This window comes from Oncorhynchus mykiss, chromosome 5, assembly GCF_013265735.2.
Source record: "Oncorhynchus mykiss isolate Arlee chromosome 5, USDA_OmykA_1.1, whole genome shotgun sequence".
Classification (NCBI taxonomy): domain Eukaryota; kingdom Metazoa; phylum Chordata; class Actinopteri; order Salmoniformes; family Salmonidae; genus Oncorhynchus; species Oncorhynchus mykiss.
In genome coordinates, this window is record NC_048569.1 from 19806662 (window position 1) to 19826706 (window position 20045).

General features: G+C 44.5%; 1 protein-coding gene across 1 annotated transcript in view; it reads right to left on the reverse strand.

Moving 5' to 3' along the window:
• LOC110523381 (laminin subunit gamma-3) overlaps positions 1 to 18873 on the reverse strand; it is a 204510-nt gene extending 185637 nt beyond the window's left edge. Inside the window, exons 1-2 of the mRNA XM_036977011.1 lie at positions 18330 to 18873; positions 11109 to 11413 (exon numbers count right to left, since the gene is read on the reverse strand). Of these exons, the coding sequence (XP_036832906.1) occupies positions 11109 to 11413; positions 18330 to 18705 (681 nt within the window). The 5' untranslated portion in view covers positions 18706 to 18873. The remainder of the gene's footprint in view (positions 1 to 11108; positions 11414 to 18329) is intronic.
• Positions 18874 to 20045: the final 1172 nt, after the last annotated feature.

Sequence of the window (20045 nt, forward strand, 5' to 3'; positions counted from 1 at the left end):
GGAAAGAGTGAAGGGGATTTTCCACCATTGGGTGATTCTGGAAATAGAAAAGCACATATTTGTGTGGAGGGATTAATTGTATATTATGGAGATGCGTGGCTTCTTTAAATGTTATTACAATGTAATAGACCAAATGTTTTATATATCAATTCAATGTTATTGAGTGTTATCAAAAATGACACTTCACCATTTCAATTACTCAAACTTAAGTATTGGTAGCTTTAAAAGCTGAAGCTTTGACTATAAAGGTGGGAATGTTGTAGGGGCATAGGAGTGAACAGCAAATGAAGGAGGATGTATTTATTATAGGAGGATGTATTATAGGTGGATGTATTATAGGAGGATGTATTATAGGAGGATGTATTATAGGAGGATGTATTATAAGAGGATGTATTATAGGAGGATGTATTAGAGGTGGATGTATTATAGAAGGATGTATGATAGGAGGATGTATGATAGGAGGATGTATTATAGGAGGATGTATTATAGGAGGATGTATTATAGTAGGATGTATTATAGGAGTATGTATTATAAGAGGATGTATTATAGGAGGATATATAATAGGAGGATGTATTATAGGAGGATGTATTATAGGGTTAGAAAGGAACTACAGTGAACACTGAGCCCTGGATGTTCTGGGATCTGTTAATTTAGGAGCTAGGCCTGGTCCCTCTTCTCTCATCTTACCCTGTGGAAGTAGTCCATTAAAATTAACCATAGAGTAGGCCTGAGGCCTGGGCAGTGGGTTACGGGTGCCTCTGCAGGTCCACTCTGCGTCACGCTGACTGCAGGTGAAGTAGACCAGAGCAGAGCAGCCTTCCTCCCTCTCGATTGTCTCTCTCTCGCTCAGCAATTTCATTTCAAATGTTATTCGTCGCATGCTTCGTAAACAACAGGTGAAGACTTTCAGTGAAATGCTCACTTACCAACAATTCAGAGACAAAGACATTTGAGAAATAATAGAAAAGTAAAACAATGAATAATACAAGTAATAATAAATGCACAATGAGTGACGATAACTTGGCTATATACATGGGCTAGCTAAAGGTCAGCTCATCCCTGTGACAATGTGGCATGTCAGCCATGCTCCAGAGGTTACAAAAAATACCTATGAACGCAAGAAGAAAATGACATCTAATTAATTTCCTTTTCATTCACTGGTACTGAACGATTCAGTGGGTCGGGAAAAAAGAGAGCAGAGAGAAAAAATTGAATGTAATGAAAGGAACGAGTGCCATTGATTCCGATGAGGGGACAGATCAAAGTCAATTATAGGACTCCTCATCTTCTTGCATAAGTGACAAGACAAAGGAGAGAGAGAGAAAAATAAGGAGAGCGAGAGAGAGAGAGAGAGGGGGTGGGGAGACAGAGAGAGAGAGAGAGAGTGGGAGAGAGAGAGAGCATCAGAGGGAGAGAGAGAGCATCAGAGGGAGAGAGAGAGAGCATCAGAGGGAGAGAGAGAGAGAGAGAGAGAGAGAGAGAGCATCAGATAGAGAGAGAGAGAAGGGAGAAAGCATGCAGGCTTGCTGAGAGATTTGCCACCTTATCTGTGTATCCCTGCTCCATATTGATCTCTCTCTGCTTTATAATCAGGGGGTCGATGACATCCAAACCACAGTGAAATATGACCAACAGGCCCATTAGGAGCACGCCACAGGCTTCAGTGTAACTACAGCATCCATTTACTGAACAGCCAGGCAACCAGGCAGCCATGCCACAGTCTGTCCCACAGGGCTAACAATTGTTTTATTGTCTTTACTCATGAACTTGCCATGTTCATATCTGATATGTATTTGGGCTTACTTAAATGGTATTTAAGTCATGAGAGAAGGTACAGTAATACAAGGAGTAGACTATGTTTTTTGAACTACTGAATGAATTAACATGTCCATGGCCATTCGTAGCCTTTGGGCAACAAACTACAGTAATTATCCCATTATCTCAGTATTAGTAATTGGGCCTTAAAGGATAAGTAATACAACTAAAACTAAAACAAAATATCCTGCTGTAAATTCCTTCCTTACTGTTCACAAACAATCCTCCCCCCCAGCAGCACACAATGACACTGCATTTTATCACCCCCTCCTGTGAAGAAAATTCAATTTCCAGTTAGCAGTCACAATACTGAAATTCAAACCCTATTATGTAAAAGGCGATAAACGTAAAACAAACAACATCCTATTTTGACAGATTACAAGACAATTCAATTGGGAGAAAAGAGAGATGGACCAAACAAAAGGAGACATTACTGTAGCAGAGCCTCAGCCCTGTTGGGATGGGATAGCAGAGACAGAAATAGCACTGGGCTGATGCTGAGTTTACAGTAGTCTCTGCATCCCAAATGGCACCCTATACCCTTTTTAGTGCACTATTTTTGACCAGAGTGCTTTTGATATAGGGAATAGGGTGCCATTTGGTATGAAACCTGGATGAATCAAAACAATACAACTCTGTCTGCTTCTAACAGCAACACAGCCTCCCTGTTACCAAAAGAGAAGAAGAGAATATAATAATACTGGGTAGTACTGAGGAAGGTGGAATGGGGGGTGGGGAAGATGGTCTTGGTTGTTGAATGAAGGAACCTACCGGAAAGCTTTTTTTTTGCCTGTGAGTTAAGTGGTTATTACTAAGCCACAGAAATCCTAGCCTCTTTCTTTCTTTCTCCCCAGACATAACAGAACAGAAGTCGTCAGAAGTCCTCGTCTCCTTCTCTCTCAGGTGAGGAGCCCAAATCCATCCCTCTGTGCAGATTCCCTCTTTAAAATTCATGTTTCTCTCCTCCATATCCCATCCTTCTCTCCACCACTGCCTCCCCACACAAGGCTCCTACCCCTCATTAACACCAAACATAATACAATATTCTAGTTCATTTACTATTCTCCCCCCTCTCCTCTCTTCTCCTCTCTTCTTTTTTCATCTCCTCTCTACTCTACTTTTTTCTTCTCCTCTACTCTACTTACAATACATGACCAAGAGTATGTGGACACCTGCTAGTCGAATATCTCATTCCAAAATGATGGACATTAATATGGAGTTGGTCCCCCCGTTGCTGCTATAACAACCTCCACTCTTCCAGGAAGGCTTTCTACTAGATGTTGGAACAATGCTATGGGAACTTGCTTCCAATCAGCCACAAGAGCATTAGTGAGGTCGGGCACTGATGTTGGGCGATTAGGCCTGGCTCGCAGTCTGCATTTCAAGTCATTCCAAAGGTGTTCGATGGGGTTTAGGTCAGGGCTCTGGTTCCACTGGAACTAAGGGGCCTACCCTGAACCATGAAAAACAGCCCCAGACCATTATACCTCCTCCACCTAACTTTACAGTTGGCACAATGCATTGGGGCAGGTAGCATTCAAATCAAATCAAATTTACTTATATAGCCCTTCATACATCAGCTGATATCTCAAAGTGCTGTACAGAAACCCAGCCCATAACCCCAAACAGCAATCAATGCAGGTGTAGAAGCACAGTGGCTAGGAAAAACTTCTCCTGGCATCTGCCAAACCCAGATTAATCCATAGGACTGTCAGATGGTGAAGTGTGATTCATCACTCCAGAGAACGTGTTTCCACTGCTCCAGAGTCCAATGGCGGCGAGCTTTACACAACTCCAGCCGACGTTTGGCATTGCGCATAGTGATCTTAGACTTGTGAGCGGCTGCTCGGCCATGGAAACCCATTTCACGAATCTCCCGAACGGACAGTTCTTGTGCTGACGTTGCAGAGAAAGTTTGGAACTCAGTAGTGAGTGTTGAAACCAAGGACAGATGATTTTTACTTGTTGGAAAGGTGGCATCCTATGACAGTGCCACGTTGAAAGTCACTGAGCTCTTCAGTATGGGACATTCTACTTCCAATGTTTGTCTATGGAGATTGCATGACTGTGTGCTCAATTTCAAACACCTGTCAAGAATGGGTGTGGCTGAAATAGCCGAATCAAGGGGTGTCCACATATTTTTGTATATACAGTGCCTTGCGAAAGTATTCGGCCCCCTTAAACTTTGCGACCTTTTGCCACATTTCAGGCTTCAAACATAAAGATATAAAACTGTATTTTTTTGTGAAGAATCAACAACAAGTGGGACACAATCATGAAGTGGAATGACATTTATTGGATATTTCAAACTTTTTTAACAAATCAAAAACTGAAAAATTGGGCGTGCAAAATTATTCAGCCCCTTTACTTTCAGTGCAGCAAACTCTCTCCAGAAGTTCAGTGAGGATCTCTGAATGATCCAATGTTGACCTAAATGACTAATGATGATAAATACAATCCACCTGTGTGTAATCAAGTCTCCGTATAAATGCACCTGCACTGTGATAGTCTCAGAGGTCCGTTAAAAGCGCAGAGAGCATCATGAAGAACAAGGAACACACCAGGCAGGTCCGAGATACTGTTGTGAAGAAGTTTAAAGCCGGATTTGGTTACAAAAAGATTTCCCAAGCTTTAAACATCCCAAGGAGCACTGTGCAAGCGATAATATTGAAATGGAAGTATATGGAGTATCAGACCACTGCAAATCTACCAAGACCTGGCCGTCCCTCTAAACTTTTAGCTCATACAAGGAGAAGACTGATCAGAGATGCAGCCAATAGGCCCATGATCACTCTGGATGAACTGTAGAGATCTACAGCTGAGGTGGGAGACTCTGTCCATAGGACAACAATCAGTCGTATATTGCACAAATCTGGCCTTTATGGAAGAGTGGCAAGAAGAAAGCCATTTCTTAAAGATATCCATAAAAAGTGTTGTTTAAAGTTTGCCACAAGCCACCTGGGAGACACACCAAACATGTGGAAGAAGGTGCTCTGGTCAGATGAAACCAAAATGTTACTTTTTGGCAACAATGCAAAACGTTATGTTTGGCGTAAAAGCAACACAGCTCATCACTCTGAACACACCATCTCCACTGTCAAACATGGTGGTGGCAGCATCATGGTTTGGGCCTGCTTTTCTTCAGCAGGGACAGGGAAGATGGTTAAAATTTATGGGAAGATGGATGGAGCCAAATACAGGACCATTCTGGAAGAAAACCTGATGGAGTCTGCAAAAGACCTGAGACTGGGACGGAGATTTGTCTTCCAACAAGACAATGATCCAAAACATAAAGCAAAATCTACAATGGAATGGTTCAAAAATAAACATATCCAGGTGTTAGAATGGCCAAGTCAAAGTCCAGACCTGAATCCAATCGAGAATCTGTGGAAAGAACTGAAAACTGCTGTTCACAAATGCTCTCCATCCAACCTCACTGAGCTCGAGCTGTTTTGCAAGGAGGAATGGGAAAAAATGTCAGTCTCTCGATGTGCAAAACTGATAGAGACATACCCCAAGCGACTTACAGCTGTAATCGCAGCAAAAGGTGGCGCTACAAAGTATTAACTTAAGGGGGCTGAATAATTTTGCACGCCCAATTTTTCAGTTTTTGATTTGTTAAAAAAGTTTGAAATATCCAATAAATGTCGTTCCACTTCATGATTGTGTCCCACTTGTTGTTGATTCTTCACAAAAAAATACAGTTTTATATCTTTATGTTTGAAGCCTGAAATGTGGCAAAAGGTCGCAAAGTTCAAGGGGGCCGAATACTTTCGCAAGGCACTGTATAGTGTACCTCTCCTCTCCTAGCTAGCTGATGGGCCTTCACTGCCTGTCTGTGGCTCTGGCTCTCTTTCTGTCTCTCTTCTTCTCTTACTGTCTCTCTTCGCTGTCTCCAGTCTGTTTTCTGAATAGGACTACTCTGGAGGAATAATGGTTATTTCTTCTCTTTGTTAGGTTTGGAAGATGACACATTAAAAGGTGTTAGTGCAGATGAGAGAAGGAAACAGGAACCCCTTCAAGGCCAGAGGGTGTGTGTGTTTATGTGTGTGTGTATGCTTACAAATATATGTGTGTGTGTGTGTGTGTGTGTGTGTGTGTGTGTGTGTGTGTGTGTGTGTGTGTGTGTGTGTGTGTGTGTGTGTGTGTGTGTGTGTGTGTGTGTGTGTGTTGGAGCAAGTGAGTGAGGGGGTGCTGTACCGCCTTGGGGGTTGTCAGGCATATGTCGCACCTGCACCATCTGTAGAATCTCTCTCCACAAGGAGGTACAAGAGTCCAGGTCACACCCTACAGTAAGTTGATAGAATAATGCTTCTCTATTGTTTTTCTGCATTACAGTCTTCATGGGCTCATTTCACTGAGCTGAAGAGGCTTTGAAATCTATTAGCTATTTATTGAGCATGAAACTGTCTGCATGTCCAACACACAGTTGCAGAATCACACAAGCGCGCACGCACGCACACACACACATTCTGCAGTTGTCAAGGGAAGAGAGCCAAAGGGCAGGTGCTTTATTTCCTCATATTTAGTCACAGTTTATTGTGTCCATTTTCTCCCAGTTTTTCCCTCAACAGCCTGGTGCTAAATCATCATAAAGCTATTAAGTCGTCATCAATGTTTATCGGAGCTAAATATAACATGAAATCCTCTTCAGCTGCCGTTCTAGAGGCACAGACGCGTTAGCCAGTGTGTCTGTGTGTGTACGTGTGAGTGTGTGTGTGTGTGGTTCTGTGTGTGGTTCTCTGTATGGTTCTCTCTGTGTGTGTGTGTGTGTTAGAAAGAGAGATAGAAAGAGACATCGTTACAACACTGTACACAGCCATAATATGTATTTTGAAATGTCTCTATTCCTTTGGAACTTTTGTGATTGTAATGTTTACTGTTCTGTTTTCAATGTTTATTTCAACTTTGTTTATTATCTATTTCACTTGTTTTGGCAATGTAAAAAATGTTTCCCATGCCAATAAAGCCCATTGAAATAGAGAGAGAGAGAGAGAGAGAGAGAGAGAGAGAGAGAGAGAGAGAGAGAGAGAGAGAGAGAGAGAGAGAGAGGATTATTTGCTGCTACACTGTATGATCATCCTCCTTAATATGTGTGTGGTGTGTTAAAGCGACTCTTATAGGTCCACACGTACACGTACACACAATGTTATAAACAATGAATACGGCAGGAATTCATAAATATGACAAGATGACTAATTACTTGTTTATAGTCCTTCTAATAAGGACATGACCTGTTCTGTTGTTAATAATGATAAGTATGATTGTGACGCAAATAGATGATCTCTGTGACACCTTAAACATCATTATTTCTGTAGTACTCCCATAAAAAAATACAGTACCTTTATTGGCCTAATATTTACATCATTAAAAGTATTTTAACAGACATTTTAACAGACTAGAAAGTTAGAACCAAGCCCCCCTCCTTGTCCACTGTACATACAACCCCCCTGATGTCCACACCCCTACAAAGTCCCTCAGACGGTTCCGGTGGAAGGTAACCTAGCGGTTAGGGCATTGGGCCAGTAACCAAAAGGATGTTGGTTTGAATCTCCGAGCTGACAAAGTGAAATGTCTGTAGATGTGCCCTTGAGCAAGGCAGTTAACCCTTATTGTCCAGGGGCGCCGTTCATAATGGCTGACCTTGGCTGTGACCTCACTCTCCGATTGTCTCATGCAGAGTAAGGCATGCAAAAAACAAATTTCCAAGTCACGCCTCTTCTTCCAGATCACCCGCCTTAGTGAACCCTGCTCTCAAAAGCCTGGCCTGCAAGCTGGGTTGTGAAACAGTGGCTCCTCCATTATCCATGTTATCCATGAAACGTCTCTGTCAACAGCTTTTTCCACTACTAAAGCACAGCGTGGGAGAACAGAGTAATGACTGATCCAACAGTAACCTATCGTACCCAAGGTTGGCTGCTCTCCTCAGAACAGTCAATGCAGTGTCTCTCCAGCACAAGCCCTGCTGATCCAGAAGTCTCTGTGCAGCTTGTAGACGGAAAGCTGTCAGTCTGGATCTAATGTCCACCAGCCCTTGGCCCCCCTCATGCAAAGGGAGGTGTAACACTGCTGTCCATATGTGGACAGACCAAAAGAAAGTGAGAGAGAGAGAGAGAGCATGTGGGTGGAATCCGGCTTTATCTTACTTGCGATGGTTGTTGTCAACATTTGAAGTGTGTGTGTTTGTTATGTGTGCGCAGCAGTAGTTATGTCTGGGAGCTGGGAAGGAGGGATGGACACTTAAAGGAGACTTGTCAGGAGTGCTGCCATATTTTCGGACATTATACTCTGGGAAGAATACAGTGTCACATCTGCTCCTGCAACGCCCTCTACTGCTCATCCTGTGGCTCCTTGACCTGCCGCCACTCCCCCAGTACTCTCTCCCTCTCCCTCTCTCTCTACGTGTGTGTGTGATTGTGTGGGCGGAGACAGGTGTGTTGGAGTCAGAGCAGATCCCCAAGAGCTGCAACCTGTTCCATAATCAAAATGTCTACAAATACTCAGCCCTGCCACTTCCACGCTGCCAGATCGTAATCTCTGCTCAGTCAGTCTACGTTTCTAGCCGTTTGTTACTATTTAGATCCTGTCATCCTGTTGTGCCTGTTTTCCTTGACTGACACTGTTTTCCTCACCAGTACAGTTCTGCTCGCTATGACTCGGGTCCCTGTCTCCAGTCCCACGTCTCGTCATCCTGCTACTCTGTCCTGGATTCCCCACTCTACTACTCCCTTGGATTTCCCTCCGGACCTGTATCAACCCCTCTCGCTCCAGGCCTCAGCCTCCGCACCTGGTTTCCAGCCCGAACTTCCCCTGACCTGCACTCCATCTCCCGGTGTGTTTCAATAAATACCTTGGTTACTTCATCCCAGTCTCCTTGTCTGAGTCTGCTCTTGGGTTCCCCCGTTCCACTCCGCGTAACAGTATAATCTGGCCAAAGAGATGAACCCAGCAGACTCTACTACTCTCCACCAAACCCTCGCCGGCCAAGGCGCCCAGCTCGAGCAACATGACCAAGCCCTGTAGACCCTTCTGGAGCACATCAAGGAGTTTTCACAGAGCCTGTCTGACCTACAGTGCCGACCCTTCGCCCAGAGCTCACAACCAGTTCCAAGTCCTTCTCCTCCACTCCGAGAGCCATTTGTTACGACTCCCGAGCATTACGATGACATTCTCAGAGCTTGCAGAGCACTTTTGCACTTTTGGTGCAATGTTCACTAGTATTTGAGCAACAGCCCTACTGTTATGCTAGTAAACACCACGACGGTGTGGGATAGACAGTCCCCCACCTGCTTCTCCTACTCCAGATTCACGGAAGAGATGACGAAAGTCTTCAACCATCCGGCCTGAGGTAAGGATGCCGCTAAACGACCGCTGTCCCTCCGTCAAGGCCCTCATAGTGTTGCTGAGATGGCATGTGAGTTTTGCACCCTCGCTGCTGAGAGCGGTTGGAATGAGGAGGCCCTTCAGGGAGCATTCCGGAACGAGCTCACCGAGACTCTCAAGGACGAGTTGGTGTACAGGGATGAGTCTGATGGACTTGATGAACTCATCTCTCTCGCTATCTGCATCGACAACTGTCTCTGTGTGTGTCAGAGGGAGAGGGTAGGTAGGGTTGCATGTCCCATAACATCTGCTTCAGTAACTTTTCCTCCTTCTCCTACTGCGTCCCATCCGCATGCTCGTCCAGATCCTGAACCCATGCAGCTCGGCTGGGCCCGAGGCAATGACGAATCTGCACTAGGAGCTGCCTATACTGTGGCCAGGTTGGTCACTTTGTCTCCACTTGTTCCCTGCGTCCCGCAAAAGAGGGGGCTCGGCAGTAGTGGGGGATATACTGTTGAGCCAAATCGCCTGCCCATCTTCCCCCAGACCCCTGCTTGAAGGCAGCATTTTGTGGCACAGCCAGGTTTTTCCTTTGTCTGCTGTCATCAATTCGAGGCACCGACGAGAGCTTCCTGGACCGAGGTGTCATTACCCAGTTTGGCCTGGACACGGTCCCACTCGATTCACCCCTCGATGCCATGCTTCACGGTTGGGGTGGTGTTCTTCGGCTTGCAAGCCTCCCCCTTTTTCCTCCAAACATAACGATGGTCATTATGGCCAAACAGTTCTGTTTTTGTTTCATCAGACCAGTGGACATTTCTCCAAAAAGTACGATCCTTGTCCCCATTTGCAGTTGCAAATGGTAGTCTAGATTTTTTGTGCCGGTTTTGAAGCGGCCTATCATGTCGATATAGGACTCGTTTTACTGTGGATATAGAACATGTTGTACTTGTTTCCTCCCGCATCCTCACAAGGTCCTTTGCTGTTGTTCTGTGATTGATTTGCACTTTTCGCACCGAAGTACGTTTGTGTTGAGGAGACAGAATGCGTCTCCTTCCCGAGCGCTATGACGGCTGCGTGGTCCCATGGTGTTTATACTTGCGTGCTATTGTTTGTGTCGATGAACATGGTACCTTCAGGTGTTTTGAAATTGCTCCCAAGAATGAACCAGACTTGTGGTCTTCAATTGTTTTGCTGATTTCTTTTGATTTTCCCATGATGTCAAGCAAAGAGGCACTGAGTTTGAAGGTAGGCCTTGAAATACATCCACAGGTAAACCTCCAATTGACTCAAATTATTTAAATTAGCCTATCAGAAGCTTCTAAAGACATGACATAATTTTCTAGAATTGTCCAAGCTGTTTAAAGGCACAGTCAACTTAGTGTATGTAAACTTCTGACCCACTGGAACTGTGATGCAGTGAATTATAAGTGAAATAATCTGTCTGTAAACAATTGTTGGAAAAATGACTTGTCATGCACAAAGTAGATGTCCTAACCGACTTGCCTAAACTACAGTTTGTTAACAAGAAATTTGTGGAGTGGTTGAAAAACAAGAAAAATGTACTGAAGTCCTCATATTTCTGAGTAATATTCCTTGAATTATTCTTTGATGTAAGGTCTAATGGTAAATGTTATTCATACTACACATGGCTTACTGTACTGTATATACTTTGCCTCTAAATGTGCATCTCTGAGCTAAAATTAACTCAATAATTTATTTCTGTGACTCATTGTCTCATTGTCTCTTCACTTCTGTATAACAGTTGTCTTGAGAACAACTTTTAGTATTCCGAGTGGATTAATTTATGGCCTTATAGCATTCAAAAATTATGGAGTCAGATTGAATACTATATCATGGTCATATTCCTCCTATACTAATTTCTGTCATCCTCAGTCGAAGTGGATTTTCACTAATCCGCACGCACACACACGCACACACCCTCACCCCATCCTCCCTCCCTCTATCACCTGTAGCACGGCGCTCTGGTCAAAGTTGTATGCGCTGGGTCGTCCCTCCAGGGTAGAGAAGGCCACATTGCCCCCGGTCAGAGGGGAGATGTCACTGAACTCGTCGTTGCAGACTGCCATCCTCTCATCGTCCCCCGGGCGAATGTATCCCTTGTTGTTCTTCCCATAGGTCTTGGTACAGGAGGCGCTGTAGTACTGGTAGGGGATCCATGGTCCATCCTCACTTGTTCGCTTGTAGATGGCAAAGCTCTCCGGTCGACTGGTGTAGAACTTCAGGCTCACGTAGGTGATCTCAAAGGCTTTACCTGTGGAGATACAGGAGTCAGTCTACTATAGTGTGGAGGGGATGCAGGAATTGGTCTACAGTAACGTTATGTAGGGGGGATGTGCCTGTGAGCTATCGTCACGTAACATTGGGCATTGCCCCCCAATTCTCAACAAAAGGGTTTCTGTCGGACACCACTAATTTGTGTAGGTTTATGTGACACCCTTCAGATGAAAAACAATAAATATATGTATATCTCTAAACTAGGGACAAAATGAAAGCGCAACTGTATAAAAAAAAACTGTATTAGTAGCCTTGTAGCCTGGTAGCCTGGTGGTCTCGTAGCCTGGTGGTTTAGTAGCCTGGTGGCCTGGTGGACTAGTAACCTGTTGGTCTAGTAACCTAGTAGCCTGTTGGTCTGGTGGTCTAGTAACCTAGTAGCCTGGTGGCCTGGTGGTCTAGTAGCCTGTTGGCCTGGTGGTTTAGTAGACTGTTGGTCTGGTGGTCTAGTAACCTAGTAGCCTGGTGGTCTAGTAACCTGGTATCCTGGTGGTCTAGTAAGAAGTGGGTAACCTATACAACATGAATCATCTCATCAGTTGGTGAGATGAACAACAACAATGGGGGATCAGCTTATTTTCCCAGAAATATACAAATCTCCTCTAATCTCTCATTACATGCACTGGTATGAGACCAGCCATGAACCATGGGTCAGCCAAACATACATGTCTGTTTTGATAGCTACACTAATAACATTAAGCAACTTAAGCCTTTTGAAAGCAGACAGCCAGACAACATCGTAGAGCATTCAGGGGCTTCCTGTGGGACCGATTTAGCAAAACCTCACATCTGAACGGCGGCATGGTTTCCAGACAGGCAAGAAGGCACACACCTCAGCAAGGGCCCTGATTAGTGGGTATGCTGAGCACACAACGGTGGGCCTCAAAGGTAAACCAACCAACCAATAAACAAACAAACAATCATAACATCCAACGCCTTCAAGTGGGGACTGTGCATGCCATGGAATTAAAGATGTCATTGATTTGTTGATGTACCTCTAGTGCCTTATTAAACATCTATCAGGCTGGAGAGGAGGAGATAAAGGGATAAATAGATAAACAGATGGAGAAGGAGGGCTAGAGAGAGAGAGAGTGTGTATGTGTGGATGAGAGAGATAGCGAGAGATGGAGAGAGAGAGAGAGGGGGGGATGAATAGAGAGAGAGAGAGAGAGAGAAAGAGAGAGAGCGGACAGGCGGGCAGGGGGCAGGACTCACACTTTTATCTCAGGGATTTTGTATGATTCTCAACTCAACTAAATTATTTCATTATTTCGTTAAAACACTCCTTATAAAAGGAAAAAGCCAAAGCTGAGAAAAGCTAAATTCAACCCCTGTTTGGTGGATCCCCGGCAAAGATGAGATTTCCTCTGAATTTCCTTCGTGGGGGTGTCTGAGGGGGATTTGGCAGGCTCTGGAAACTTCTAGCTGTAATTGGTGTTGTCTAATTGAGGCACTGGGGTGAGCAGCCATTTTTTTGTCTGTCATTTTGTTTGAGCTGCATACTAAGTGGAGAAAGGAGTCTCACAAGCCGGGTTCAATTAAACCATGAAGGCACTATATTTCTGCATATTGCACAATATACATGCTTGCATGGCCACTTGTGGCTGCTCTGCTGCTTGATGGGCTCTCCACCCTGAGAAGATGCTGAGAATTAGTGCGTGTTTTCATCCCACATTTTTCTTGATATGTAAACTGTAAAGGTGTATGATTACACCTGGGGCGGCAGGGGGGGGGCGGGGGGGGGGCGGCAGGGTAGCCTAGTGGTTAGAGCGTTGGACTAGTAACCGGAAGGTTGTGAGTTCAAACCCCCGAGCTGACAAGGTACAAATCTGTCGTTCTGCCCCTGAACAGGCAGTTAACCCACTGTTCCCAGGCCGTCATTGAAAATAAGAATTTGTTCTTAACTGACTTGCCTGGTTAAATAAAGGTAAAATAAAAAAATAAAAATAAAAAAAAAAGGTGTATGATTATTGACCTGGATGTGTGTGAATTGGAGTTGATTTAATGTTGAGCATCAACCACCCTCATCCAAACAGAGCAGAGCATCCAAAACACTGGTTAGGAACACTAGCTTCCTCTTGTAGTTCAGCCATTTTCTATACCACTGAGCATTATGCCAATCTTATTTCCTCTTTGTTGACCTAGTAGGAAACAACAAGACCCTACACCCTACACTATCTAGAGGGCCCTACATATAGGACTCTTGTCCCTTAGGCCTTAGTTGAACCCTTTAAGTAGAATACCCCCAACACTGATATGAAGCCTAATGACATCTGTCTACTCCTGTCTGCCAAGGTATCAGACATCTTCACATTACTCTCATCGTTCCAGGCATCTTATTTCTAGTTTTTTGTTTCTCGTGTCTTTCCAGACATTCTCTCGTTTTTCCAACTCAGCAACATTATCTCTCCCACAGCAGCACTCAAATCAGTTAAGTTTAATTTACTCTCCGCATGAGGTGAGTTTAGTCCAGCTGGAACGGATACAAAAGAGAAAAGGAGTGTTTGTGTCCCCTGTGATGATGTTCAGTCTAATTGAGAGGTGTGTTTTTCTCTGATGAGTCTGCTTAGTCCATCCGTCAGTAGAAGGGCCTGTATATTGTGCATGCAGTATGTGTTTTTTCTGCAAGTATTTCTATCAGTATCTCTAGTTGACCCATTTACCTACGGATCCATTTAGCTATGGATCCGTTTACCTATGGATCCATTTACCTTGAGATCAATTTACCTATGGATCCCAATAGAGTTTAACATGGAATATAAAATGATAGAACAATTATTCTGTGTTCAATGTTCAATCTGTGTTCACTCTCCAAACTGAGCAGAAGTGAAACAGTTTAGCTGAGGACCTGAATCATAATGAATGTGTTGAGTATGAATGACCTTTGACCCTTTTTCAGCCAACCCACCTGTTCATAATAAAGCTGTGTGTCCCACCCGCCTGGGCTCTGATCTGTCCTGATTGGCCCAGACCTAGACTAAACTCAACATCACCACACTAGACTCAATATTTACTAGGCTACACTGGATGTTTACAGGATGCTCATTTTCTCTATTCGGTTTGAGAATTTGGGGAGAGTTCTCTTTTTGTAGATTATCTTTACCAAGCTGTAAAGGAATGACGTCACTGAACTGTCTGTGCCTGAAAAAGAAAGTGTAAGGTCTTGGTCACGGATGATCAGAGAGTATATGGCCAATGTGTGATTCTGCCCCAGAAACATTTGAGCTTTATCTATTTGTTTTAGCATTGAAATCTCTTGTAACCAGGTACAGTATCCGTAAACAGTAGTAAGAGTGTGTACACAGTTGTGTATGTAGACAGTTGTGTATGTAGACTGTTGTGTAAGTAGATTGTTGTGTATGTTCAGTAGTTTTCCCTCTGCACTGCATTGTTCCTTCAGCAAAGGTCATTAGAGACAGTCTGTGAGTGTGTCGATCCAGCCTGTGAGTGTGTTGAGTCAGTCTCTGAGTGTGTTGATTCAGTCTGTGAGCGTGTTGAGTCAGTCTGTGAGTGTGTTGCGTCAGTCTGCGAGTGTGTTGCGTCAGTCTGTGAGTGTGTTGAATCAGTCTGTGAGTGTGTTGAGTGTGTCGAGTCAGTCTGTGAGTGTGTTGAGCTAGTCTGTGAGTGTGTTGAGTGTGTCGAGTCAGTCTGTGAGTGTGTTGAGTGTGTCGAGTCAGTCTGTGAGTGTGTTGAGCCAGTCTGTGAGTGTGTTGAGCCAGTCTGTGAGTGTGTTGAATCAGTCTGTGAGTGTGTTGAATGTCGAGTCAGTCTGTGAGTGTGTTGAGCTAGTCTGTGAGTGTGTTGAATGTCGAGTCAGTCTGTGAGTGTGTTACTGTGCCAACTATGGGAGGCTCTTATCCTTCTCTTACATCTGAGACAGGACATGTTTTTCTTTTAGCATCAATCAATGGAAACCAGCTGCAGACAAAAAGCTGTGTGTGTGTGTGTGTGTGTGTCTTGGGAACAAACTGACCCCAATTACATACCACCAGACCTCCCAGCGCTCATCTTTTTTTCTTCTTCCTCATCATGTTTTGTTTACTCCCCCTCCTCCTTCATCTCCCCCCTACCTCTGCACAGACACATTTCAGACCTGGCTGAACTGTGTGTCTGTGTCACGCTGGTGTGTTTCACTGTGTTTATCGTCCCAGCGACCCCCTCGGAGACGGAGGGGTCTTGTTTTGTTTGGAGAGCCAAAGGAAAACAGACAGAAGGGCAGCCCATGCAGGCCCCCCTAGTGGAACACAGATGGGACACGGTCAGGTTGTATTCAATATGGAGGAAGAAGAAACACTGTGACTCTGGTTCTGTGAGAGACACAGGATGGGGGATGTTGACTTGAATAAAAACGTCTTTCAGTTGTTACAAAAACAACAGAAACCTCTCTCCAGTCCAAGCGGAGGCTACTCTCAGAATAACTCTGAAGAGAAAGAGACAGAGTACCCAGAGGCTAAAGACTGAACAATGTGACCATACAGTGTAATGTAGTATGGTCTTCCTGGACTAAGGTCTACTAGACCAAGGACTGGTGTGTTCGAATAACACATTACCAGACATTCCCCAGCCTCTCTCTCTCTGTCTGAGAGAAGTAACCAGAGATTATGACCAACAAAGCCATAGAGCACTGCTCTCCTCCTTCCTCCTAGTAAAAATCAATATCTGCAGACAGACAGACGAGTTTCCTGCTCCAAGACCTTATGATTTAAACACGTCTTTCTTCCACAGACAGTCAGTCATACACTATGACATTTCAAAGACCTGTCATCGTTTTCTCTCTCTTTTGAAGCGAAACCTTTTTTTTTTCTCAGGTTGGAATTTTTGTTACACCTACAATAGAGCGGAAGTAGAGCGGTTATACTCAGAGTTGTCAGAAGAAAGAATTCCCTGACTAGGCTCTCTGCTGGGTCCATCCTGTTTGACTGATGTATGTGAGCTCACTCTGCACACACATGTCACACACACAAGATGAATAGGAGGAAAAGCTAGTTTTTATAAAGTGGGTGTACTGAAGGGCTACATCCCAAACGGCACCCTATTCCCTGTATGGTGCACTTCTTCTGACGGGAGCCCTATGGGTCTGGTTAAAAGTAGTGCACTATAAAGGGTGTCATTTGGGAGGTAGCCTTAGAGATCTTGAGGGAGAAAGGTAAGGGTCATGAAGTAATTTGCTTCCACTACAGTCACAATGGACTCTGACATGATTGATTGATGTATAATCTCTGTCCCAATTAATATTTAACAACATCATTGATTTTGCGCTAATGTGATCCTACTTGCAATCCTACTCCCACTTATTTAGCAGGACTTAAAGCTGGGCTCCATGGAGGTGAAACTGTCACATCCGTTTGCAAACAACCAACAGTTTCCATCTGACATCATGGCACACCATGCAGAGTGTGCACTAGGACTGTATCATCTTTACCACAATCCTGGATGCTGATTTCCTTAAAACAAATACGAAATGCGTCTGCGGTAGCCAGTGGCGCTGTTTCCATAGCGATGACCTCAGCTTTAAGTCACTGTGAGAAATCAGAACAATTCTAAGATTATGTGGCCACAGTGGTTGTCATGTACTGTATGTCATGGATGGCATTAGTTGATATTCTGCCATCACATGGTGTAACCATAAGAAATTAAAGGCCTGTTCTGTAGCCTGACTGTGGTAGTGGTAGAAATGGCATCTTTCTATCTTCTTCTCCTTCCTCCTTCTCTACTCCCCCTGGAAGTGGATTAGGTACTGTAGTACTGTAGTATACTTCTTTTCTGATTTGGATTTTTTAAAATCTATTTAACCTTTATTTAACTAGGCAAGTCAGTTAAGAACAAATTCGTATTTACAATGACGGCCTAACAAAAGGCAAGAGGCCTCCTGCAGGGACGGGGGCTAGAATAAAAAAATAACAATAAAAAAAAAATATAGGACTAAACACACATCACGACAAGTCAGACAACATAACACTACATAAAGAGAGACCAAAGACAACAACACAGCAACACATGACAACACGGCATGGTAGCAACACAACATGACCACAACATGGTAGCAACACAACATGGTAGCAGCACAACATGACCACAACATGGTAGCAACACAACATGGTAGCAACACGGCTACATGCTTGCAATTACTCCAACAATGTGACACTAAGCCATGTCTGGGGCAACGGACGACGGGGCGATGGGCAGGATGGTGTTTTCTGAAGAGAAGCTTTGAGTGATTATCGGAGGAATACTAGTGTGTGTCATTAGTGGCGGAATTCAGAATGCTGAGGTTGTGAGGGACGTGTTCTGCTTTAGATACTTTTTCTCAGGGTGATTGGCACTTCATAGTCAAACATTTTTCTGTCATTTAACTTCTCATAGTCAAGTCACTTTACATAATTGAACTCCTCACTGTCAAGTCTCTTTCTCTTTCCGTCATTGAACATGTCAGAGTCAAATCTGTGAATTGTTAAAATGCTGCGACAATACAGGGTTGTAGTGGATGTAGCATGGCCTATAGGCAGGTGAACTCAACAAAGAGTTTTTGCAGTGCCTTGTAATTTTCAAGAAGTGTAGGTTAAATATTAATGTTCAAGGCAGAACTAAACAAAAGGAAAAGTCTGTAGCCTGTGTAACCTATGACATGAAATACAAATAATTGAACACAATAACACCACTTGAGGATTCACCCATCACAACTTAACATGAACACAACCTCGGGGTACAAATGGAAGCCTATGGAAGCATATGGAAGCATAGGAGAGAGAGAGCTTAAGCTTCGGTTTTATCCAGGTGCATGCAGGGTGAGCTTGTATAGTTAGACCTGGACCAGGACTCAAACTCAACTAATTGTGAACAATTTTGTACTTTTTACAGATGTGAAGGGTGAGACATAAAGAGAGTGTCGGTCTTACTGAGGTGCAGGGTGAGGTTTACAGAGTTAGGGTGCTGGACTCCGTAGAACATGGACTGGCTCTGCCACCAGGTGGGTTCCTCATCTGTGTGGAAGTCCGTCAGCAGGCTGGCGTTGTGGCTGAGGCCCGGGTCCGACACTCTACAGTGGTGGCAGGACAGCGTCGAGCCCGTCTGCATGCAGTAGTCCTCCGTGGGCGAACCGCACACGTTAGAGGCCATGACCGTGCGGTTGAAGGCTGCGTTCTCAAACTTGGGCATGCAGCGGCTTGGGACACCCTCGTTGTCATCGTAGCAGGAGTCCATGGCCCCATGAGTGAGGGAGAGGGAGCGGAGGAGGAGGGTGAGGAGGAGTGGGGTGGTCAGTGGGGTATCCATGTCCAGGAAAAGTCACATACAGACTCACACACACACACTATTAGAGTAATCCCGCAGATGTCTCAGAGAAGTCTATTTTCCTCTGTTTTTTCCCTCTCTTTCTCTCTGTCCCTCTCACTTTCCCTGTCCCTTTCTTCTCCAACATGTGTCCCCCCTCTGTGAACTAAGTGAAGTTACTGGGTTAACCCCTCTCACCAGGGATAGGAGGAGAGAGACTTGGGAGGGAGGGACAGACAGAGGGGGTAGGAATGAGAGGGAAGTGGGGGCATGTACACTCCCCCTCCTGCTGGCCACAGCAAGTACTAATGTCCCCAGTGCAATGCAATGATGCGGATTCACAGTAAAACCATGGTCATGTTCATTAGGGCGCACTATGGCAAGAGAACATAAATCTGTGCTGGGCAAATTTAGGCACCACCTCCCTGTTTCACTCCATTTCAAAACGTTTCCCCCCTACTGAACACTACCCAAGTGGTAGAACACTATGCTAGTAGCATTGAAATGAACCATTTTAACAATATAGGGGCCAATACAGAGACTGTTAAAACCATTCCATTGCACAATCTGCATTGGAGAGTGAAGAGTGTATGAGCTCATAGGGTCTTTACCACTTATGACGAAATGCAATATACTGTATGATGATTATGGTGATACTTGCGTTAGTATCACAGTGGGGATTGCTGACTTCAGTAAGACTCTTCAGAATAACTACAGGTGCTGAACGGATTCAGAACCTATCATCTACCTGGCAGCAAGAAGGGAATATAGGAGACAGACGGGATGACTAGAGAACCTGTGAACGTTGCTTGAGGCTTATGGTATCTCTGATAGAGTGTGTATGATGTATTTGATACCATTACAATAATTCCGGTTCAGCCATTACCAAAAGCCTGTTCTCCCAAATTAAGGATGCCACCAACCTCCTGTGGTAGGTAGGTATGTTGGTAGGGAGGGAGGTAGAGACTGATTCCGTGTGTGTGTGTGTGTGCGTGCGAAAGAGAGATTTAGAAAGACGGAGAGGAATGGAGGTTGAGAGGTAAAGAAGGAGTCACGGTGGGAGTTGTGGACGTAAGGAGGTGTTTGGAGTGTGTTGTAGATTTATGATCCTTGGGGATTTACTGCTTCTCCTTTCCCATATCTCCTTGTGATTGCTCTGATTTATTACAGCTCTGTCACCACTCAGCCAGGGACATTGAAAAGGGAACCACATCAATTTGCAATGAAATCCTCTGCTGACTGCGGGCGAGAGGCAGACAAGAGAGAGGGAGTGAGAGGAGAGAGGGAGATGAGAGAGAGAGGGAGAGGGAAAGCGAGAGGGTGAGGGAGAGGGACAGGGAGAG